Source organism: Mytilus galloprovincialis, chromosome 4 (genome assembly GCF_965363235.1).
Source record: "Mytilus galloprovincialis chromosome 4, xbMytGall1.hap1.1, whole genome shotgun sequence".
NCBI classification, from domain to species: domain Eukaryota; kingdom Metazoa; phylum Mollusca; class Bivalvia; order Mytilida; family Mytilidae; genus Mytilus; species Mytilus galloprovincialis.
Genome location: NC_134841.1, coordinates 94771548 through 94796038, shown reverse-complemented (window position 1 = coordinate 94796038; position 24491 = coordinate 94771548). Strand labels below are relative to the sequence as shown.

The 24491-nt window shown below is 32.9% G+C and overlaps 1 protein-coding gene across 1 annotated transcript in view; it reads left to right on the top strand.

Moving 5' to 3' along the window:
- The first annotated feature begins 1479 nt into the window (after positions 1-1479).
- Positions 1480-24491, top strand: part of LOC143073454 (matrilin-1-like) — a 48322-nt gene continuing 25310 nt past the window's right edge. The window contains exons 1-9 of the mRNA XM_076249014.1: positions 1480-1513; positions 13778-13892; positions 17278-17385; positions 17873-17986; positions 19085-19198; positions 19942-20055; positions 21056-21169; positions 21888-22001; positions 23971-24084. Of these exons, the coding sequence (XP_076105129.1) occupies positions 13802-13892; positions 17278-17385; positions 17873-17986; positions 19085-19198; positions 19942-20055; positions 21056-21169; positions 21888-22001; positions 23971-24084 (883 nt within the window). The 5' untranslated portion in view covers positions 1480-1513; positions 13778-13801. The remainder of the gene's footprint in view (positions 1514-13777; positions 13893-17277; positions 17386-17872; positions 17987-19084; positions 19199-19941; positions 20056-21055; positions 21170-21887; positions 22002-23970; positions 24085-24491) is intronic.

The following is a 24491-nucleotide window of genomic DNA, read 5'->3' as shown; positions in this document are numbered from 1 at the left end:
CCATTGACGAGGTACCTTACAAAAGAAATTGCAAAATTGTAATTGATCTTAAGCTTGATCAATTTTGAAAAATTCTACATTTTCAGCAATTTCTTCTGCCTTAGTATAAAAAGAAGTCAAAATAACAACAAAAAAACGAACTGAAAGGAACAATATTCAAAACGGAAAGTCCTTTCTAAAATGGCAAAACCAAAAGATCAAACACATCAATCGAATGGAAAAAAACCCTGTCGTATTCGTGACTTCGAACATGCATTTCCTTTTGCAGAAAAGGATGGATAAAACCTTTTTTTAAAGATATATAGCCTGCTATTACTTTCAATTGTTATTTAAACGACTTTTTTTCTTTCTTTTGCATAATAATAAAAGTCAGATGCATACATATAAACCTCTCACTTGTATGACAATAAACACATTCGATTTTTTTTATTTAATTTATTTATTTAATTGCAATTGCATCTTTGAGGACAACATAGCGTCAAAAACAAATAGGTGTATATATATATATATATATATATATATATATATATATATAAAAAAGACGATGTGGTATGATTGCCAATGATACAACTCTCCACAAAAGACCAAAATGACACAGAAATTAACCTCTATAGTTCACCGTACGGCCTTCAATAATGAGCAAATTCCATACCGCATAGTCAGTTTTAAAAGGCTCCGAAATGACAATGTAAAACAATTCAAACGAGAAAACTAATGGCCTAATTTATGTACAAAAATGAACGAAAAACAAACATTTAACACATTATAAACAAACGACAACCACTGAATTACAGGCGCCTGACTTGGGACAGGCACATACATACATACATAATGTGGCGGGGTTTAACATGTCAGCGCGATCCCAACCCTCCTCATAACCTGGGACATTTGTATAACAGTACAACATAAGAACGAACTATAAAAATCAGTAAAAAAAGGCTTGACTCATCAGAAGGACAAAAATACAAGTGGACGTGTCCAGGTATCAAAAATACGCTGCTTTTGCACGCCTTTTTGTAAACCTTTTAACAATATCACAAATTACATAAAGATAAAATGTAATAACTTTTAAACTTATTTAGTAATAAAGTTATATTTGTTGAACAAAATATTTTCGGAAAATGTATTAAACAATACATAAGTCATTCAATTTCACTTTGGTTGGCATATGTAGATGGTGTTCGTTGGATAATTTTTATCTTAGAATAACCATTCAATTAGCATTTGTTCCTCATAGGTTATTTTTGTCTTTCACAGTGACACGATGTTCCCTTCTCATTACTCGTTTATCTTGACCCTAATAGGTAAGTGTTTTTAATATATACAACAATATCAGGACTATAGAAGTTTTTTCCATGAATTGAAAGTTTGTCAATTATTTTTATGCAGTGCTCGATTAACTATATTGCAAGGTTTATTTTATTAAATATATAAAGTTATTAAAATACTTTTTGTTTTGTATTTTGAAGAACAATTAAGAGGCAACACCTTACTTCGGCAAGCAGCAAATTTGGTATGTTAGAACTTGTAGTTATATGAGATGCCATTGGTGGTATATTGACCTTGATCTTTATTTATATATATATATATATATTTTTTTTATAGATTTCAGTTTATTTACTATAAAATATAATATCTGAATATTTATAACATAGGCGATCTTTTATCTTCAATATCTATTTTGCTTACGATGAATTTACCTTTATAGAATTTTCCAACACGAACCACGCAGCGGTAGAAGTACCGTGAAAAATACAACGAAGTCAGGCATACTCATTCCTTAAAGTTCCGACTAGAAACAAACGGAGCAATCCTGTGTGTGCTAATACCGAAGGTTACTGTGAACATCACTTAACAAGCCGCAGGGTAAAGATGATTAAGACACGAATAAATATGATTTAAAGCGTTTTCATAAAATATTGAGTTTGGCTACCATATTTACTCAACAAAGAAAAAAATACAACATTGCAATGTTGCTTTCGATTATTTGAAGGAAAAGCTAGAGGCTTTGAAGAGCCTGTGTCGCTCACCTTGGTCTATGTGCATATCAAACAAAGGACATACATTATAGACAAAAATGGAATTCATGACAGAACTCTGTTTTGGTGATGGTGATGTGTTTGTAGATCTTACTTTACTGAACATTATAACTGTTTACAATTATTTCTATCTATAATGAACTTGGCACAGTAGTTTCAGAGGAAAATATTTTGTAAAAATTTACAAAAATTGTAAAACAATGACTTTAAATGGCAATAACTCTTTGTGGGGTCAATTGACAATTTTGATTATGTTGCCTTATTTGTAGATTTTAATTTTGCTGAACAACTTTTATATTACAATATTCAGGATAATAACTAAAAACTGCAAAATTTCCTTAAAATCACAAATCAAGGACAACAACCCAAGAACACTTTATGAACATGTTTACCCTATAAGGCTTACGTTTCAGAATGACGACCCGGGTCATCGGATACATTTTATAAAATAGATACCCTAAGGATGATTCAGGCCAGGTTTGGTTTAATTTGGCCGAGTAGTTTCAGAGAAGATTTTTGTAAAAGTTGACCGACGACGGACGGCAACGGACGACGGACGCCAAAGACCAGGTGAGCTAAAAATGAAATCAACACGAAACAAATACACTAGGATTTCTCCTACCTCAGTTTAAATACAATTAATGATAAGAACAAGGCAAACTTACAATCAACTGTTACTGTTAGACATATCATTTGTATCATGCAAAAACTGCATGGACTGATAGTCCCCTCTTTGAAGCCACATACTTAATGACAACGAAAAAACAAACGATACCAAAATACTTGCACCCTTCACATATATTAAATTATCCTCTAGACTAAAGAGATTGGAAACCTTTTCCATGTTATTATATTTATACTGCAACAAGTATGGACACAGACGCAAATTGTCAGTGGGGTTAAAGGTCGTTACAAATGTATTGAAAGCTAGACTGGAAATGTGTATTAACAAATTGAGTTGATGTGTACATGTCTTCATTCAAATGCATTGACTGATAGGAAAAGGGGCTTCAACTTCCATCCCCCTCTATGAATTAGTTGTTTGAGTGTTTGAATATGGAGTTTGTTAATAAATAAATAGCTGCACTCTAAGCGCATGATATGTCTTGATTCCTTTAAAGCTTGCTTAAAGGTTGAACTATTTTGTTTTGTACAATTATTAGTCTATTTGTTTTCTCATTTCATTTGTTTTTAAATGTCATTTTAAGGTCTTTTATAGCTGACTGTGCTGTATGAGCTTTTGTCATTGTTGAAGGCTATTTGGGGACCTGTAGTTGTTAATCGTGTTTTAAATTTTGGAATGTAGCTGAAGTCAACAGACATAGACAATTCATCTCAGTTTTATAAAATGATGTGGAAGTGTTTATGTGAATAATTAAGATGGGAAATAAGGAAAGTGTCAAAGTGACAACAACCCAACCATAGAGTAGACAACAGCTGAAGACCTCCAATGGGTTTTCAATGTAGCCAGAAACTCCTGCACTTATAGGTGTCCAAAAACTATAAAATCCCTTATTTTTTTTTAGCATATATAAAAATTCATAACACAGAAATGTATAATCTGAAATTTATTACAATCAAAAGGGACCTTAGGTCAATAGTGTAAACAATTCCCCAAAGTTTAATTAAAGGTGATGGATGCATTTTTGTGTTATTGTTCAAAATTGGAAAATTCTCTCTTTTTTAAGGATAAAATCTCTCTTCATAACATGGAAATGAAAATTCTAAAATTTATAAAATCGATGTGGAGCTAATGTCAATAGATATAAACATTTCAACAAAGTTTCTTGAGAGTAGGGGGAAGTGTTTTCTAGTTATTGTCTGAAGTGTGGATGATGGACTGATAGACAACAGTATACTATAATATGTTGTGTGTGAGGCATTGGTATAATAAAATGGTTTTGAATGAATAATGATTAGAAACTGTTTAATGCAGTTATTGAGGGAACGACAGTGAAGAAATTGCTGAGATCAATGCGTTTGAATCCTAAGAATTCAATTTTTGTTGAAATGAAACAAAGTTCAATTTTTTGCCCTTTGGATCTTAATGTAGACCAATTTGAAAACGGGACAATCCTGTGCAATTGAATATTCCTGGCTATTGGCAATACTGTGCAATTGAAAATTTCTTGCTATTGCGCAATATTGTGCAATTAGATATTTCTTGCTATTGTGCAATACTGTGCAATTAAAAATTTCTTGATATTGCACAATACTGTGCAATTGGAGATTTCTTGCTAGTGTGCAATACTGTGCAATTGAACATTTCTTGCTATTGAACAATACTGTGCAATTGAAGATTTCTTGCTATTGCAGAATACTGCGCAATTGAAAATTTCTTGCTATTGCACAATACTTAGTATAATAATTTTTGACCCGATTTGGACCAACTTGAAAACTGGGCCCATAATCAAAAATCTAAGTACATGTTAAGACTCACCATATCAAAGAACCCCAAGAATTCAATTTTTATTAAAATCAAGCTTATTTTAATTTTGGACCCTTTGGACTTTAATGTAGACCAATTAGAAAACAGGACCTAAAATTAAGAATTTGGACATGGTTAGATTTGGCATATCAAAGAAGCACAATACCGTAATTCATTTTTTGATGAAATCAAACAAAGTTTAATTTTGGCCCCTTATTCCTTGGGACCAAAACTCCAAAATTAATCCAAACCTTCCTTTTGTGGTCATAAACCTTTATAGATTTCTATTAACTTATACTAAAGTTATTGTTCAAAAACCAAGAAAAATGCTTATTTGGGGCCTGTTTTTGGCCCCTTAATCCTACACTGTTGGAATTAAAATTACCAAAATCTATCCCAACCCTCCTTATGTGGCCATAGACCTTCTGTTTACCAATACTTAAGTTATAGAGCAAAAACCAAGAACAATGCTAATTTGGCCCCTTATTCCTAAACTGTTGAGACCAAAATACCCCAAATCAATCCCACCCTTCCTTTCATGGTCATAAATCTTGTGTCTAAATTTCATATATTTCTATTTTACTTTTACTGAAGTTAGAGTGCGAAAACTGAATGTCTTTGGATGAAGACAATGATGCCAACGTGATACCAATGTACAACCAAAAAGTTTTCAATTTTTGCGGTTGTATAAAAATGATCTCAAATCAAATTTTTAATGGAGTTTGCAACAGTAATTATTCAACTACTAATTTTAATACATCATAAAGTATTAAAGTGTAAATGTCATACAGTCATGGTGATGATGCCTCCGCTAGCATATAACGTTATAAAGGTACATAAATCAAGAACTGTTAAAGTGAAGCTGCTAAAAATTGAACTTAAACAGAGTTTAGAGGTACCGGTAATAAGCATTGTATACACATTTCACTAAATTTAGTTGAGACAAACTTGAGAAATTTTTCCATTTGTGAAAGGGGATAACCCTTGAATGATAATCAAAGTGTTTGTAATCACTGAATGGCTATTAAAGACTGCTTAAATTTATCAGTTGGTAGTAAAGTGAATTTTGCATTGTATATTGTATATATAGCATTATTTTAAGTCGATTCAACTTCTATTCTGGACAGAGAAAGATAACTCCAATTTTCAAAGAAGATTTCATAAAGCAATGGTTTTAGGTAATATTAATTCAACAACCATTCTGGACAAAGAAAGATAACTCTAATTTATTGTCTTGAATCTACAAAAATGTTTATTTTGGTCCCTCAATTCCTCTACTGTTTGCCCCATAACCCACAAAATAGACCCCAAACTTCTACTTATGGTATTAAATATTATGGTACAGTTTCAGAACAATTGAAATACTTATACACAACTTTTTGTACTGACACAAGATTAATGTGTGTATTGGGCACCTTTGGAACCCTTATTCATAAACCTTAGGGACTATATATATATAACCGCCCCAAAACAATCCCAAGCTTCCTTTTATGATTATAAATATTATGTTATAATTTAATGGCTTCCTTTTTACTTATACTGAAGTTATTATCTGGAAACCATCCGTCTTGGGAAGACGACGACAGGATACCTACATGTATTTCAACTGCAAAAATTTCTGTGGTTGTATAAAAATTTCAAATATGTACAATGAAATATAGTTTTAGAAATTGATAAGCCTAGATAGGCCTTATAATTTTTTCCCCACATAGTTGAAGGACCATTTACACTCAGGACCGAGTCATAAGTAGACAGTACAGTCTACAGATGTATTAAAACAACCTAGCATCATATTGCTAGTAGTGGGAGTAGCATTCTTGGGTAAATTTGTTCTTTTTTTTTTATAATATGTTTGGTTCAAATCAAAATTGAATGCTTTTATCTCCCTAATACTTACATTGTAAATAGAGGTGGTACTACTTTGACAAATCCTTGTACATGAGAGTTTTCTGTCAAATCGTTATTTCACAAAGAATGAATTGCATAACAATGAACTGAGCTCAAAGCAAAGTACTTTAATAATACACTTAGACAAAGAGCTAAATCCAGTGATATACTTTGTACTACAGGTCCTTCATTAACATCCATTGACCAAAACCATATCTCAACAACATTCCATACTACATGGTTGGATTTGGAAGTCCTGAAAAAGACATAATTTTTTTTAACATATTTTAAGTACATATACACAGGTTAAAACTTTCTTGTTGTATAATCATTCCGTATCTATATATATATATAGCTAGAAACTATCAATTTGCTTAATGCACATATTGATAATCATATATGTTGAGTGAACCTCTGTTGGAAATAAGAACACACAAACCTCCACCTAGTTTTAGTCAGTTGACAAAACATTCATAACTATAAAATATTATAGATCTAAGACTTGTCAGTGTCTATTTACCATTGCCACTGAATCAGTGATATATGTATTGTACACATAATTATATACATGCAAGACTAAAATTATAAAGTACATACATGTTTGTATATAAGACTAAAACTGACATTCAGTCTTTACAACATCTTCATTCCCAAAGTCATTTTCAAATCTGACTTCATGGTGAAATAAGATTCCATATCTACAACCAATTAAAAGAAAAAATCCCTCTGATAGACTAGCATTTTAATCCGATTTCTAAAATGGAAGCTAGGACACCTTGGAACTTAGAACTAAAAAATATCGAACAATATATCTGATATATTTCAAATGCATGTACACTTGTACATGAAATAATATAAATCTCTAAAATTCACCATATTGTTCCCTATTTCATCTTCTGTTAGATACTGTATATCCAGTGGCGGATCCAGAAATTTTCTTAAGTGGGGATCCACTGACTGACCTAAGAGGGGGCTTGCTCAAGTTATGATTCAGTGATTCCCTATATAAGCAACCAAATTTTTTCCCAAAAAGCAGCCCCCCCCCCCCCTAAATTCGCCTCTGATATCAACCTCTAGATGTCTTTCAATTACATTCAGTTTAGTGTGGGTTGATCTTTGATTGTTGTACATGTTAAAACCAGATTCCCAGCAGGGAGCAACTTTGTAAGACCACAGAGGTTCAAGCTTAGATTTTGAAATAAGGAGGAAAATGTAACCTTTTCAATTTATAAAACAGGCTCAACATCATTTCTATACATATATAAACATATTCTAAGTTGTGGACACACCTTCATTAAATATTCTACTTCAATTAGTGGAGGAGATCAAATTTTTTGGGTCTACATGTATATATTGTCCTTGATATTGAGGTTATTTTGACACAGCAAAATATAAAGAAAATGTAAACTATGATCTGGAAATTGACTTTGTTTTCACAAAATAAGCCCACTTAAACTGAACTTTAAATGCAAAAGACCTCTAAATGGCTAACAGATATTGCTATATAAAAGAATAGTCCATGATTATACATGTACATGACATTAAAGAATTCATGAAATTTACACTGATTCTGTCAGTTGAATGGACTAGAATGAGATAAGTTATATACATGATAGACATAAAGGTTTTTTCCAACAGTTGTGTTGTAAATTAAATTAGTTGTATTTTATGGTTGATATATTTATGTATATACATGTATGTAAATCATTGGCTCTTCAACCAATGATATTTTACAATATCGATTATTTGTTTATTTTTCTATTGTTGGTATTTTTCAGCATACTAAAAATGTTTTAACACAACACGAGCACAAGCTTGATAGGGTGTCCTCACACAGGGTTTTCGCTGGCGGTCGCCATTTTCCCAATTAGCGAAAAAATAATACTTGTGGCGATAAAAATTCGTCATTTGCTAAAGAATTTGGCGAAAGAAATATATAGAAAGATTTATTTTCCTCCTTCTTGTTTATTTACTTTTTTTTCGAGTTTCTCAGACTTTAACTTATCACACAATACTCGGAATTCACCTTGAATGACCTCATTAAGATTTTGACAGAAAATCAATTATCTGCTGATTGCAATTTACAGCTATCGACAACAAAGGACTAATTAATAAAGGTGTTGATTGAATTGTTTGACAAAATGATATGTTGAATGGCTTCCACTAAATGTCACATACAGGAGTTATTTACCACTTTTCGACTCGCGTGTTTTAAGAACTCTTTTGACGTCTCCTCTCCATGTAAAGATAGTTTAGAAAAGAAAGCTGTTGTTGTGACAATAAATGTTAATTATCCTTTGACTTTGGTGTAAGTAATTGATCAGGGAGACTACTTTAAAGTCGTTTGAGTGACACGCGTGTTTCAAGCATAGTTTTACATCTCAACTTTTTCATTTAAGATGGTCAAGATGGTCGTTATGAAGAAGGGGGGGGGGGGGGAAGTATTCTTGCCAAATGAAGAATAAACAGTAATTCTTAGACATGACCATAAAAGAGGGGGGATAGGACCTTTATCAGGACTCCAGGATCGGGTGTTTTTAAGCTCGGGATTATCCCCCCTCATAAAATGTACACTTTTTTCCAGAAGATTAAAAAATCAGCTGAATTTGACAAATCACACTATTTGTTTTCCAAAAATAACCGTAATTGGATGGGGGTTGTGTGTATTCACATTATTTGAACAATTCTCCTTGGGCCGAGAAAAAAAGATCCGTGTTTCAGGTAACCCGACCGACCCTGGTTTTTAGCCCCGACCTTATCTTTTATATTGGATCTTTCAAAAAAAAAAAAAAAAAAATTATCAACCGACCCTGTTTTTGACACAGGCTTCTGATAAATGACATCATATTTTTTCTCTCTTGCTTCCTCTTGCATAGAAAGCCAGTAAATCATTTTATTAATGTCAAAAGGTATTCCAAACAGGTTAAAATCCAAGAAATTTGCACAGCAGGTGCTTCAAAAACATTGCAAATGGCCCAAGACCACAATTAATGACCCCACTGTTCGTTGTTCATGAAGGTAGTTCCTTTTAATTAGTCATTAGAGTGTATTTTTCCTGAATTTTTTTTCTTTCCCTTCCCCACTCATTTCTTAGATTTTATTGGGTGGAAATGAAAGATCAGAGGTGAAATAATTTTTTGGATGTTGTATTTAAACTGATTTTGATATGGAATGAGTGATTAGGCCAAGTGCAAAAAGGTCATATTTACAGTTTTCGGAACATCTCTTGACTTGTCCATAGGGGTATGGATGTATATTGGCTAAATTTGTAAAAGTCATTGCTTCAATCTTTCTGAATTTTGGATATATTTTTGGACTAGTGCTATACATAAGACACACAAAAAATTTGACAAAAGTGCATGGTGCAATTTTTTTAATGATACAAAATGTTCAAAAGAAATGATAGAGAAATTAATTGTGGTCTGTGGCCAAATGGCACACTTCCGGTTTTTGAAACTAATTAAGGATCCGGACTTGGAAAAAACATGATAAATACTCAATAACTCAAATATGAAATTTTTAATCATCACCAAAAAGTACAGATCATGTGACCATCATAAGAAACAACTATATTAAGTTTCATGAAATTTGGATAAGTCGTTCTCAAGTTACGGTGCCACATGTTTACGCTGGACAGACAGACGGACACCTGACATTTGTATACCTTTATACGTCCCGTCTTTGACGGACGTATAAAAAGCAGTACTAAGCGTGCATGTTACGCTAGAAACATATTCAAAGAATAAAGTTTTATAACTTCTTAATGTCATATCCAATATTTATCAAAACCTAAAGGGGAGTTACATGTATCTTACTTCCTATATTTTTTCATGGATGTCAATACACCTAATCGCTATTTATTCCATACCGGATAAATTCTAAAATTACACAACTTTTTCATCCAGTTGAAGCTATCTGGGGGCCGTTGAAACAATTCACCATGCATAATACTTTTTAATGAGACCCGTTTTAACTTATTGTAAATACTTTAAACAAAATAATTTTTCACTTCAATTCTAATTTCGAAAAAAAGTGGATCATACTCTATTAAAGTTTCTTGATGATCGCTTTCTTAAGTTTTTCCTCCCTCAGCTCTCTACTAAAAAACCTTTATTTTCGGCCGCATGACCCAAACAGGAAGTTGTACATACAATGTATGACTATTTTTCCCAGATTGGACTAAATAGCGATAATTAAATAAGGTGTAATTTCCGGGATTGTTGAAAACTTGCATATTCATCACTATCTGATTTTGTGGTTTTAACGATCCAGACAGACAAATAGCAATAAGATGTTTAGGAAAACATGACCTAAAACCTCCTTCATATAAGACAAAAAACATGGGAACTCATACTGAATGGTCAAATGTGTACAATATGAAAATTTGAGTTAAGATGGTAAAATCACAAATCAGCCGTTAATGTAAATGGACCATAAGTATGACTGTTGAGCAAATTTAAAGGGAAATGACGGGGAAGGGGCAAATTAGCGTTCAAGGGGAGCAAATGCTGTTTAAATTGGTAAGCGGGTTTTAAATATAGAGGGAAAGTGGAGTCATCTTTTTAGACTTTAGTTACATGTAAATATAACTTATGTAGACTTACCTTCTAATTCTATAGACTATTAAAAAAAAACACACACACAACTCGGAACTATTTCTAATTCACTTGCACTACTGATATGCAAACCTAAAAACAAAAAGGAAAATATCTTAAAATAGTGATTGAAAGATTCATAACACTTTGAAAGGATAATTCAGACACGTGTTACACGGGGAGCATGTTTGTTTACAAATAATAATGTCACGTGATCGCGCACTGACCTCGCATGCTGCATCGCCATTACAATTCACTAATACATGTACATAACCATTTTCATGCAAACATGCAACGTGAATGTGATTGGTTATCAAATAATACGAAAATAATGCATGAACCGTTGAAGAAGAAATTATTTCATCAAATAGATTGGATTTTCACTTTCGACACGAATAGGTCGAGTTGACATTCCTGTCATCGGAGATAGTAATGAGATAAATGGGATAAAACGGACCGCCAAAAAGGTCTAGAGAAGCACATCAGTAGAACCTTAACATAAATAAGTAATACTTACCAAAATTTCTCTAATTGATAACCTATAGAACTGAAATTTCACAAAAATACCGGTAAATAATTTTGCTGATTGATATGATCCTGGTTAAGTTGGCGCGAAATAAATATTCTTACTCCTATATTGCTTCATGTAAAAAAAAAAATTATAAAATTGAATTCGACTACAGTTCAGCATAAAAAAAACGTGAATATGCAAAAGCCAGGTTATATGTTAATGATAAAGTGTGTATAAGTTTTCTTAAACGAAGTTACCCGTATAATTACCAAGAATTACATTTGAGCGCAAAGTTCTGTATGTGGTTTGGTTGGTTTATGTAACATTTATAATTTAGACTGGGATCCTGGCTAATCTTGACCTTACGACGCGCAGCTAGATTGGACCGGATCCCAGGCTAATGTAACATCGTAAAACTCAGGGTAACGGAATTTTTTGCGTTGCTATAAGATCATTGAGGCCATCTATTTTTATTGCGGGTTCCACATATTTAAATCGGAATTATAGAAAAAATGGAATGTTGTGAGCAGAATCAAAACAGAAATGATGAATACTGCAACATTTCCAGCAAAATATAAATAGGATGGAGGATCTGTGTACTCACATTATTTGTAAAACTCTCCTTATTCATGTGAAGCGTGTGCTTTACATCGAGGCTTATTCTTTACATCGAGGCTTATTATGCTAATCATCGACGCCACAGTACTTCAACCAATCAGACAATGTTTATTTGGGACATTCGATCGATTTTAACTCAGATTTTGGAATATTTCAATCGAAATTATAGAAAAATGGAATGTTGTTAGTACATATAAAATAGAAAATGATGAATACTTTTAGCTAAAGATAATTTGGATGGGGGTTCTGTGTATTCACATTATTTGCACAACTCTCCTTACTGATGCCATATTTTGGAATTTCCGTGACCTAAATGGTTCGCGAAAATTAATATTTTTATATATCTATAATACTAAAATTACGAGGTCCAATTTGTCAGCTGTCATCACGTAAAAACGACGAATCACAGAATTCAACTTTATATATAACTAATATAGTACAAAGGTGTAGATTAAAAATTACACCACTCCAGGCCCTTTTGTTTTCCACGTAATTAATATTGCCAATAATTAAGAAGTTCCGGGTCGAGTCCGCTACCGATACCAATAGTATATATATATATATTCACCTGTTACCTATTACCTTATCTGTACGTTCCGCATCTGACAGGCGCACCACCAAACGTTGTATTCAGGATTAATATGCTATATGCACGGGCATAACCACAGGGTTGACACTATTAAATTGTCAAATTGTTACCTATTGTAGTATTTTAATCAGTAAGACTTTCTAAGATAACAATACGAATACTAAAAATCTGGACTAAAAATAAGGCGTATAGGTACAGTTTTCAATGTGTTAGTGAGCATGACGTAAAACAGCGAAGCAAAGAATTCAACTTTATTTATAACTTATATAGGACAATGCTGTTGATTAAAAAATACTCCATTCCAGGACCTTTTGTTTTCCAAATAATTAATATTATTGTTTCAGTTCGACGGGTTCAAACAGAAAGACTTGAAAGCAGAGAAAAACTGTGTATCTTATAATCGGCATGACTTTATCAGATGACAATACTAATACTAAAATAAGGCTTGCGCATAGTTGTATACTTTAATTCAGTCACGGACCCGTGATATCACGGGTGTGTTCTAGTAGTATAGTAACTAGCTGTGTTTATTTTCTAAATATAGTAACACAGCTATATTTTGTGCAATGTCAATTTCATCATGGATAACTTTTTCCACAATCAAGGGTTCATTAAGGGTTTTATAATTTAAATAGCTATCAATGTATTAATTTATATTGCAGTGTATTCGGCGCAAATCTGGGGAAGGAATCGGTAGAACCTCGCCCTTCCCCAATTTATCAGCCTCATCCAAAAAAGTTTATATTTTTCTGACATTGACCTTATATTGTATATTTATTTTAAAAGGTGCTTCTTTCATTATCATATATATCAGGAGCACGAATGAACAGATACGAAATGATGTTGCATAGTGGAAATTTTATTATTTTAATATTCAGTAGGATTATTTCTTTTTGGGTTCATTTTGCTTGGAGTTAAGTTTTCTATGTTGTATTTTATGTACTATTTGAATATCCCTTTCACATCAACTGTTTGGGTTTACATTGTCGCTTGCCATTACAAAACTTATTAACACTGTACATTGACAATTCACCACTTATTATTTAAATCAGATTTAGTAAATGTACTGTAAATAGATAAATAAAATATATGTATGACAATTAATTTCAGGAGCACTATGAATTTTCACGGGAAATGTTTTGCAGAATAAATAATACCTGTACATCTACACAATTGTGTTATCTGGTAACACCCTGTCCAAAGCATTTCAAAACAGGATGTCATGGTAATTATAGTTTATATTGCCTTATTCAATATTGAGTTAATATGATTAAGATTTAAACAAATCAAGTGCTTTCTGTATTTGCTATATTCACAACGAATACAGAGGCAAACAACAGAGCTTTATGCAATACACTTGAGTTGTCGGTGTTGTTTTGTTTCATTCAATGATATGTTGCTTATACTTTTATTGAATCTTTCAGTTTAAGACAATGATAAAGAATAATATAGATATTGTGACATGGATAGAGAGTTGTCTCATTGGCACTCATACCAAATTTTCTTATTTATCATTGTAGATTTTCTAACCTTGATTTGATCTGATTCGTTCACTTGAAGACAGGCATGGCGTTGTTAGTTTATCTTTGTCTTATGTATTTTGACTGACTTTCCCTTTTGTATCATCCGCCTCTTTTTGTGTGGATACATTGAGGTTAAAAAGTAGGACCTTGGTATGGTGTCAGCTAGTGTTGACGAGAATGGTTTTAAAGTCACAATTCTCAGAAGAAACTTAATTCGTTGTCTGATTTTGACTTATTAAAACAGGAACCCCTAATTTTAGATTACCTTTTTTAAATTTTCATTGATGTATGATATGATTATAAATTTTTTGGGAAAGGTTTTACAGGCATTAGTATACGTAAATGAGGTAGCTACTGTTATGAATTTACAGTGTAAGAAGGTTATAATATTTCTACAGTTGTATATTTTTCGAAACCTCTTTGAATTTCCTATATTATCTCTAAGTGGTCTGTTGTGAGGCAAATTTGTTACAAACCGGTATTTGGCAACCCAACTTTTCAAGTGGTATTCGAAATAGAATATTTGAAATGGTTATCTGGTCAAAATTTGATTTATTTAAAGTTCAGTGCTCAGTTGTTTGTAGGTACAAATGTGAATTAAAGTAGGATATTTTGAAAATAGAAACATAACAAACAAAACAGAAAGAACTTGCTAGTCGAAAGAGGCTGACAGGAACCCCGGAACTGTGAGTAGGCTAAGGTACCCCTAGGTCTGACGCTTGTCGACAGATTTTTGTAGGAAAGCCATTAGTTGGTTATTATGGTATAACCCTCGGTGTACAAACAGTTGCTGGGAGAGATATTCTGCGGAATGAGTGGATACATTGAGGTTAAAAAGTAGAACCTTGGTATGGTGTCAGCTAGTGTTGACGAGAATGGTTTTAATTGTGTTTTGATTTAGTGAGTACAAAATTGTAAACTCATGCGAGGACGCATGAAATCGGAGGCGTGGGTAGTGTTACGAATTTACAGTTTAAGAAGGTTATAATATTTCTACAGTTGTATATTTTTCGAAACCTCTTTGAATTTCCTATATTATCTCTTTATCATTGAAAACGGCATTAAAAATCATCCCTTTATCCTTGGTTGCTAGCAGACGCTTTCACCTGTATAATTGTTGCTAGGATGCTCTCTTCGAGGTCCGCGTTCTAAGTATAAATAGTGGGTAGCTATTCAGTTCAAATCGTCATTTGTACCGAAGACAGCAGACAGTAAACATCGGAAAGGAAGTAGTTTATAGCAGGCAGAAGGTTTACTTTAAGTAAAGTGAAGTGCTTGGAACCTGCGGACAGAATAGAGAATGGATTGAGACTGTTGGTTCGGTACATATTGTCCAAACAGGGCTGGTGCTAAGGTTTTGCGTCTCACATCTCTCACTATTGCAGTGACTGTTTGCTGACATACCATGCCTTAGTGCTACCCTGTTGTTTCGACAGTTATAGACATGTTTATTAAATAAAGTTTTATACCTTTTAGGTTTCAGCCTAGTTTGATACATTTAGGTTCAGTCCCGTTTTATACATTTAGGTTTCAGCCCGTTTAATACATTTCGGTTTCAGCCCGTTTAAAACATTTCGGTTTCAGCCCAGTTCCAAACATTTAGGTTTCAGACAATAGTCCAAACCGTCTGACCAGAATCATACATTTAGGTTGACACAACCTTTTTCAACTTTTGATCTTCAGTGCTGTAAAACTTTGTACTTTTTTTCACTTTCGATCTTTTATATCTGGGCGTCACTGGTGAGTCTTGTGTGGACGAGGCGCGTTTTTGGCGTATTGAATTTTAAACCTGATGCTTTTTGTTATCCATTAGTCATGTGTTTCTTTGTCTAATACGTTCTCCTATTAATTTGTATTGTAGTCCTGTAATATTATGTTGTCATTTCAATGTTATATTTAACATTGCCATTAAAGTGCGAGGTTTGGCATGCCACAAAACCAGGTTCAACCCACCATTTTTTCCTTTAAAAATGTCCTGTACCAAGTCAGGAATATGGCCATTGTTATATTATAGTTCGTTTCTGTGTGTGTTACATTTTAACGTTGCGTCGTTTGTGTTCTCTTATTTTTGAGTGTATATTCACATTGCGATAAGACGTGTCACGGTACTTGTCTATCCCAAATTCATGTATTTGGTTTTGATGTTATATTTGTTATTCTCGTGGGATTTTGTCTGATGCTTGGTCCGTTTCTGTGTGTGTTACATTGTAGTGTTGTGTCGTTGTTCTCCTCTTATGTTTGGTGCGTTTCCCTCAGTTTTAGTTTGTTACCCCGATTTTGTTTTTTGTCCATGGATTTATGAGTTTGAACAGCGGTATACTACTGTTGCCTTTATTCAGACCTGTTTCATACATTTAGGTTTCAAACCAGTTCCATACATTTAGGTTTCAGACTATAGTTTCAAACAGTTTTAATTCAACAGGTTCGGGTAAGGTTGATAGGTGTTGAAATTCGTTTTATGTAGTATAGTATTTTTTTTCATATTTGATAGTGATAGTGTAAACTTTTTATTGACTTTAGAACTTTTGAATTGCTTTTCAAATCCCAGGAAACTGGCACGAACCCGAGGATAAAAATATCTAAACGTCCCCGCCCGGTTACACGTTACACTACTATGAGACACCAAAAACAAAAACCAAAGACAACTAGAGGTTTTATTATGGTAAAAATCAAAGCTTTGGACATTGCTACTCTTTAAGCAGCTTGAGTAATGCTTTTAAAGTGACTCTTACCTACCAAATGATATTTAGTTTTTTAATTGCCACTAGGCTAATAAGCCTTCTATTTCCATTATGGTATTTATATAAAGAATTTAATTTTACGCAGTATACTTTTACAAAATCAACAATTAAGAGGAATGGAAAGAAAAATATCTATAATGATATCTAACTCAATAAAATTTGTTTTTGGAAAGGCTATGGGTAGGTTTGCGTGAGATCCGTTTAACGATTGAATGACACCAATCAATAATACATCCATTATGATTTATAATTTGTGCACTTATGCAGAAAAACAAATTTGAGCCAAATTTAATATATGGATAATGCAATCCGTAGTCATACTGTATTTTACTATTATTTGTTACAGAAAAAAATTGTACATCTAGCCCGTGCCAAAATGGTGGTGTTTGTGTAGACAAGGTTAATGACTACAGGTGTTACCGCCATGGGTTTACTGGAAAGAATAGCGAAATAGGTACTTTTAGAGTATTGAGCCGTTTGTTAGGTTTGTAACTGGTTAAACCAGATTTTTTTCTGAAATATTCATGTTTCCTGTTACTAACTTTTAAATAGGTTATTGTCTTGCTATAAGTTGGATTTGAAACAGTTCTCGTTCTTGCAAACCTTCATACAAGTATAAAGTACACTGGGAGCATCATTCACAAGGGTTTCATGGGATATATCATTGGGAAGCGATATAAATATGAGTGAACCCAAGCATTTTAGTTTCTTTAGTGTGCTTTGTGGAATGTTCTTTTTTTCCGCCATTTTTTTTTAGCAAAAGCCTTGTCAATTATATGAGTGCTTAGCTCCTCAGTCTTTTAGTTTCTATGAAATATTGTTTTTCTTCCGTCGGATTTATTCTAAACAAGAGCGTTGTCAGTTTTTCTTTGACTAATGAGTTATGAATGTTAAATTGGTAACGTTCACGTTATATTTTATAGTAAAATATGTTTTTTCAGATATAAATGAATGCGCATCTAATCCTTGTCAAAACAGCGGAACTTGTATAGATCACGCCAATGGATACAGCTGTTCTTGTGTTCCGGGGTATATTGGCATAAATTGTGAAAAAGGTAAAACTGAATAATGTTGACATCATGAGATTAGTAAACTTAAAACACGCATTTAAAAAATGAAGACATACAATGTACCTCACTTTCTGCTACAACAGACACGTGTGAAGCATTCGCTCGTGGTGAACTAAACGAAGAGGCCATGTAAACGCTTTCATCAATTAAATCTGTTGAAGGAAATAGAAAGCACTGAAATATAGATAACGACTAGTGTGTGTCATGACACTGCAATCAGTGGCAACTAAAACATTAAACTTTTATACAGTTACTTCATTGTACCGCTACATGAAACTCTAAAATATTGATTTGACAATAATAGAAGTATAGAAACATGAAAAATAACAGTGCTTCGTGTAAAAGATTAATTTCATCGGTACTATTTCCTGTTTTCAATTGTAGTCATGTGTCATTTTTCATTGGTCAATTTTCTATTCATAATGTTCTGTTCAAGATTTCAGCATATCGAAATGGGTACTTTTTGGGCACTGACTTGGTTGTGTACTCGTATGAAGCAGAATTCATACCGAACCATCTCAAAAAGTAACTTGCAATCGTTTTTGTTTCTCACTTTCTTATATGTTGATGTTCTGTCACTCAATTAACAACAGTTTAAGTAGCGCCTCCATCATTTATATTTCAGTAAACTCGAGATTAACGATAGTATAGAACTTGAAGGGTTGCTTCCTATCTTGATCTTTTCTTCGATATTGACACATATAGACTACTTCAAACAAGAGTCTATAATAAACGTATTGATTCGAATCACAATTTGTAACTTCACATGTTCATTTTTTGAAATGCATAATCGTTGAGTGTATCTGATACAAACTGCACAAATTGATTCGTTTATAAAATATGGTGCAATACAACGATACTGTTATTATTATTAATAGTTCTCTGTCATCATCCGACCGATACGATTTGTTGGTGCCTAAACTCACCAACAACATGGTAGTGAGGTCGTTAAACCGAATATAACAATTCATTCGTCCGATATATAATTTTAACGATTGTGTTCTGCATTTTTGCTTATGAACTAGATCATTCTTTTTAAGTTTTTATATTTGAGATAATGGTTATACTGTATGGATTTTGTAGACTTTAACGAATGTGGATCCAACCCTTGCCAAAATGGTGGAAGGTGCACTGACCACTTGAACAGATACCGTTGTTTATGTATGCAAGGCTATAATGGAGTCAATTGTCAAACAGGTCAGCTTCTCCTTCGTTATTACAAATATAGATGTATCATACAAACTAGAAATTAACATCTATAAAATGATAATTGGCCTATTGAATCAATGCAAAATCAGTATGGACAATGTTTTGTTGATGCCTATCCGTTTGGAACATTCTTATATAGGAACTCTATATGTTAGGTGTTTTTCACAACCCATTTGCATCATAAATGTTTGTAGTTTTCAAATAACCATTGGCGCATACATCTGTGCACTCGTGAACAATACACTTGCATCACAAATTGTATGAAAATAAAATAATTATCGGCAACCTGGATATGTAAATTTCATACTCCAATTACCTAATACTAGTAAACGTTTGTTTTTTTTTCACAATATTTTTATGAGACAATTTTTGAAACTATTAATACATATTATATGACATATGTTAGGCAAGTTATTTTACACGTTATTTAGATAAGTGTAATCATAGAAAAAATACTGTGGAAATTCATATTTCTAGAGCTTACCATGTTTCAAAGAGGAGTTTAGTTTTGTATCATCGACTCAATATTTACTTTGATTTAGATAAACGGTAATAATAAACTGAGATGATGAAAAGATAACACTTCAAACGCAACATACTTGTTCCTGACTAACAACATCGAATGGTCCAACACCTTATAATAAAGTTTTCACATGCTTTCTACCACACCAAAAACAAAATAACAATTGTACACAATTGTTGAGGTGACGCAATATTTTTTCATGATTTAGATAAAGATGAATGTGGATCAAATCCATGTCAACATGGCGGACGTTGTATAGATAACGTTAACAGATACAGTTGCTTGTGTATTCCTGGGTATATTGGCTTGAGATGTCAGACAGGTATCTGTTTTTATTAAGGTGGTAACAAAAGCTTGATTATTTTGTGTCAATATGTTCTAATGATACCTGCACAACTATTATTTTATTTATGTTATTTACATTAAGACTTACTCATTAGACACAGATGCATAATGACTCTCCAGTATCAATGGATCAGTTGGATCACTACTCAACTCTGTAATCTTTTTTATTTTAGCGTCACATCAAATATAGACTTCGTATCCTCGGTTTGAAGGCATTTTATTTATATGAAGAACATTCACACAGCGCCTGCTGCGACATGTCAGGGTTTGCGTTTCCTATCTTAGAGGGTCAGTGCTTACAATGAAGCTTTTGCAATGGAGGGTTCAAAGTGGTTAAGTTGAAGTACATGTACTCCCTTCGACAGTTTTACGAACTCCATCATGGTTTTAAAATTGTCGTTATGAAAAATCTATGTCCCTTATGACATGATAAACTATAGTCGTCAAATGTATGCTTAATTACACGTAAAAGGATCAATATTTTCGTACTCGTATATGATGATATGGCATAATTTGAGCATTTAATGTTTGATACTCCTTCATTGGATTCACAATATTATTATTGAAATCATTAATGTAAACGAGTGCATACTTTACTGATAAAACAAATGTGTTTTACACTTCGGTGTTGACATGAATATCAATTATATGGTCATTTTTATAAATTTTCTGTTTACTAAACTTTGAATTTTTCGAAAATCTAAGGATTTTCTTACGCCCAGGAGTAGATTACCTTAGCCGTATTTGGCACAACTTTTTGAAATTTTGTGTCCTCAATGCTCTTCAACTTTGTATTTGTTTGGCTTTTTAACTGTTTTGATCTGAGCGTCACTGATGAGTCTTATGTAGACGAAACGCGCGTCTAGCGTATTAAATTATAATCCTGGTACCTTTGATAACTATTTTACATGTTATTTTCTAAAGCAATCAGTTTTTCTTTTCTCGGTTGATAAAACAAAAAATATTATAATTTTCAGATGTAAATGAATGTGCCTCAAATCCTTGTCACCATGGTGGGACGTGTACAGACCAAGTTAATACCTACATGTGTAACTGTGTTTCAGGATATGGAGGAGTAAATTGTCAAACAGGTATTGTGAATTTAGGGACAGGAGACAGGGTGATGTATATTGGACAAGATCTAAAAATCTTACATTTGTCGACAAAAAAGGACAATGAATAATTAAAGATCGTTTAAAATAAGAACTTTGTTTATTTAAAGTCCTTTTAATAAGCGAATTTAACTACAGCTCTAGTCCTAAAAATATCACACAGAGACCAATACGTTGGCTTAATTTACAAAGACATTTTGATAGTTGTTGACGTTTTATTTACCTGCAGTCATACATATGGATTAAAATGTGTGTATACCCAACCCAACATGTGTGTACTATTACAGGCATGTTAATGACAGTTGTTTGTTATTCGTTCCGTTGGATGACACAGTCTAGCGTTTGTGTCTGGTGGATGTATTTCGACAAATTCCCGATTTCTATTTTCATTTGTTTTGTTAATTGGATTATTGCTTACTCAATTAGTAAATGTAGTAATTTATAACGGCTTCATTTATAACCTATCGAACAATGAAAGGATTGAACGTCAATACGCCAACGACCCACACAGTATAAAATACGTATATTTGTATTTCAATTTGTAGATATTTTCGAACGAGTATACGAGTATCGCTGGATAACCCTACCGTGTACTCGATTAGTTATTCCTAACCGAGTTGACATTCCTTATAGTAAAGTAAAAATGTGTTTGTGAACACATAGCATTCAGTAGTTTTACATGTACCTTTTTATTAAGATATTAATGAATGTGCATCAAACCCCTGCGCTAATGGTGGAAGTTGTACAGATCACGTTAACAGATATACTTGTTCATGCGTACCTGGGTATATTGGATCTAACTGCCAAACAGGTACTTTATGACAACCTAGATAAAATAAAATATATCATCATAGTTGTTATTGAATACATTTTTGTAAACAAAATTTGTAAAGGGCAGGGTATATGGAAAACGCGGAATTGAATTCATTTCTCCAAACGTGTCTATATAACGCCATTTAACTCCAAACATGTATAGTATCAGCGGCGCGTCAAATAGTGTCTTTTTAATGAACGTCTTATCGTGTTCATCTATAAATAAACTCCTAATCGTGTCCAAATTTCCCAAACGTGTCCAGATGAGACCAAAGTATCTCACTTGTATGTGAACACTCAATCATATCCATATATTTAAAACACCAAAAAGTGAACACCCTTATCAAATTGTGATTCGTATTCAAATATGATGTAATTATAAATTATTAAACAAGATATTATCACAGGAATCTGTTTTGTTTTGGGAATGTAACTCGTGAAATTAACTTTTATATAATACAATTTTGGCAAGAACCAATTTATGTGTTAACTTGAAATAATATTAATTACCAGTGATGAACAAACTAATGCATCTAAAATCATATTGATAAAAAATACCAATAGAATCCCTGCAAGTTGAAATATTGGTTTTAGTCCAGCATTTTCTTTTTCTTCATCTGATGCATATTTATTTGAAAGCAGAAGTCAGTTATTCCATCTTTCACCGTGGAAGTTTACTATGTCTTGGACATTTGTCTATACACATCACTACATCTTTTCTTTAAAAGTCCTTGTATAGCGGTTGGTTTTGTTTCGAATCCTTCAATCAAAACCCAACGTCCTCAATCGTGCTCCCTTCACAGAAGATTTTACGAACACGTCTGATGAGTTTTATTTGCCAAAACTGGTCCTTTTTAAAATGCCAGGGCGTCTCAAAACTTCAGAAAGAAAACAAATGGTGTCACCAAAATTGTCTTCTTGTTATAATTAAAATGAATCACTTATTTTCTTTATATAAACAAAGTCTAACACATGTATTGCCTATTTAAATTTTTTTAGCAAATAACCTAATCGGTTGTGAACTGTTTTTTTATACCCCCGCTTTAAAAAAAGGGGGTATACTGTTTTACCTCTGTCTGTCTGTCCGTCCGTCAGTCCGTCCGTCAGTCCGTCAGTCCGTCCGTCAGTCAGTCCGTCCCATGAAACTTTCGTCGCATTTTTCTCAGGAACTACAATACAAGGATTTCTGAAATTTGGTTTCAGGGTTTATCTAAGTCAGCTATACCGTGTGATGCGTTTTCAGATTGATCACTTGACAACTTCCTGTTTACCGAACACTTGTATGATTTTACACATGATAGCCAAGTTGAAAATTTTCGTCACATTTTTCTCAGGAACTACAATACAAGGATTTCTGAAATTTGGTTTCAGGATTTATATAAGTCAGCTATACCGTGTGATGCGTTTTCAGATTCATCACTCGACAACTTCCTGTTTACCGAACACTTGCATATTTTTACACTATTAATATTATCCACTTGCGGCGGGGGTATCATCAGTGAGCAGTAGCTCGCAGTTTCACTTGTTTTTTACAATCCAAAATAGAAGAAAGATTGATACAATTAATCTACCTGTAATAAATCGTTTGCCAAGTCTTTTTGCTGAGGTATTTAGAGGACAAAAGTTTAATTGAACTCCTTGATAAAATGTAATTACCTTAAAATCGCTAAAAATAGAAGAAAAAATACAGAATAATTTTTGTAGGCATTTTCCTTATATCGACCAAATTATTTGTATACAGAGATAGAGGAATGTAAAAAGAAAGATTCTTAAAACATTTCGTATATACGAATACGTGTACGAATGTTTTGGTCTTTCACACTATATATTGTCCAAATGGTTTATACAGATACTCATTTGTGTAAGATCTGCCTAGATCGTTCCTTAACTTATTATGATTTGGGATTTAATTACATATATTCACTTTATACATGAAATTTGCATCAATTTTAATTATTGTATGACAGATTTTGATGAATGCCAGTCTAATCCCTGTATGAATACTGGATCCTGCAATAATTTAATTAACAGCTACAGTTGTGACTGCACAGGTAGATACGAAGGCGATGTCTGTCAAACAGGTAAATATTTATTAATTTGATTCTTTTTTTTTTTATTCCAAATCATATTATTTGCTAATACTATAAAACAAGGAACAAGAATAAGTATCCAAAGGACACAGTTTGCTATCACATTACCATGTTCAATGAAGTGTGAAATATTGAATCATATTGTTCGATTCTTTTTTTTGAAATAAAGCTCTTTATTAAAGAAGAGGGACGAAAGATACCAGAGGGACAGTCAAACTCATAAATCGAAAATAAACTGACAACGCCGTGGCTAAAAATGAAAAAGACAAACAAACAAACAATAGTACACATGACACAACATAGAAAACTAAAGAATAAACAACACGAACCCCACTAAAAACTAGGGGTGATCTCAGGTGCTCCGGAAAGGTAAGCAGATCCTGCTCCACATGTGGCAC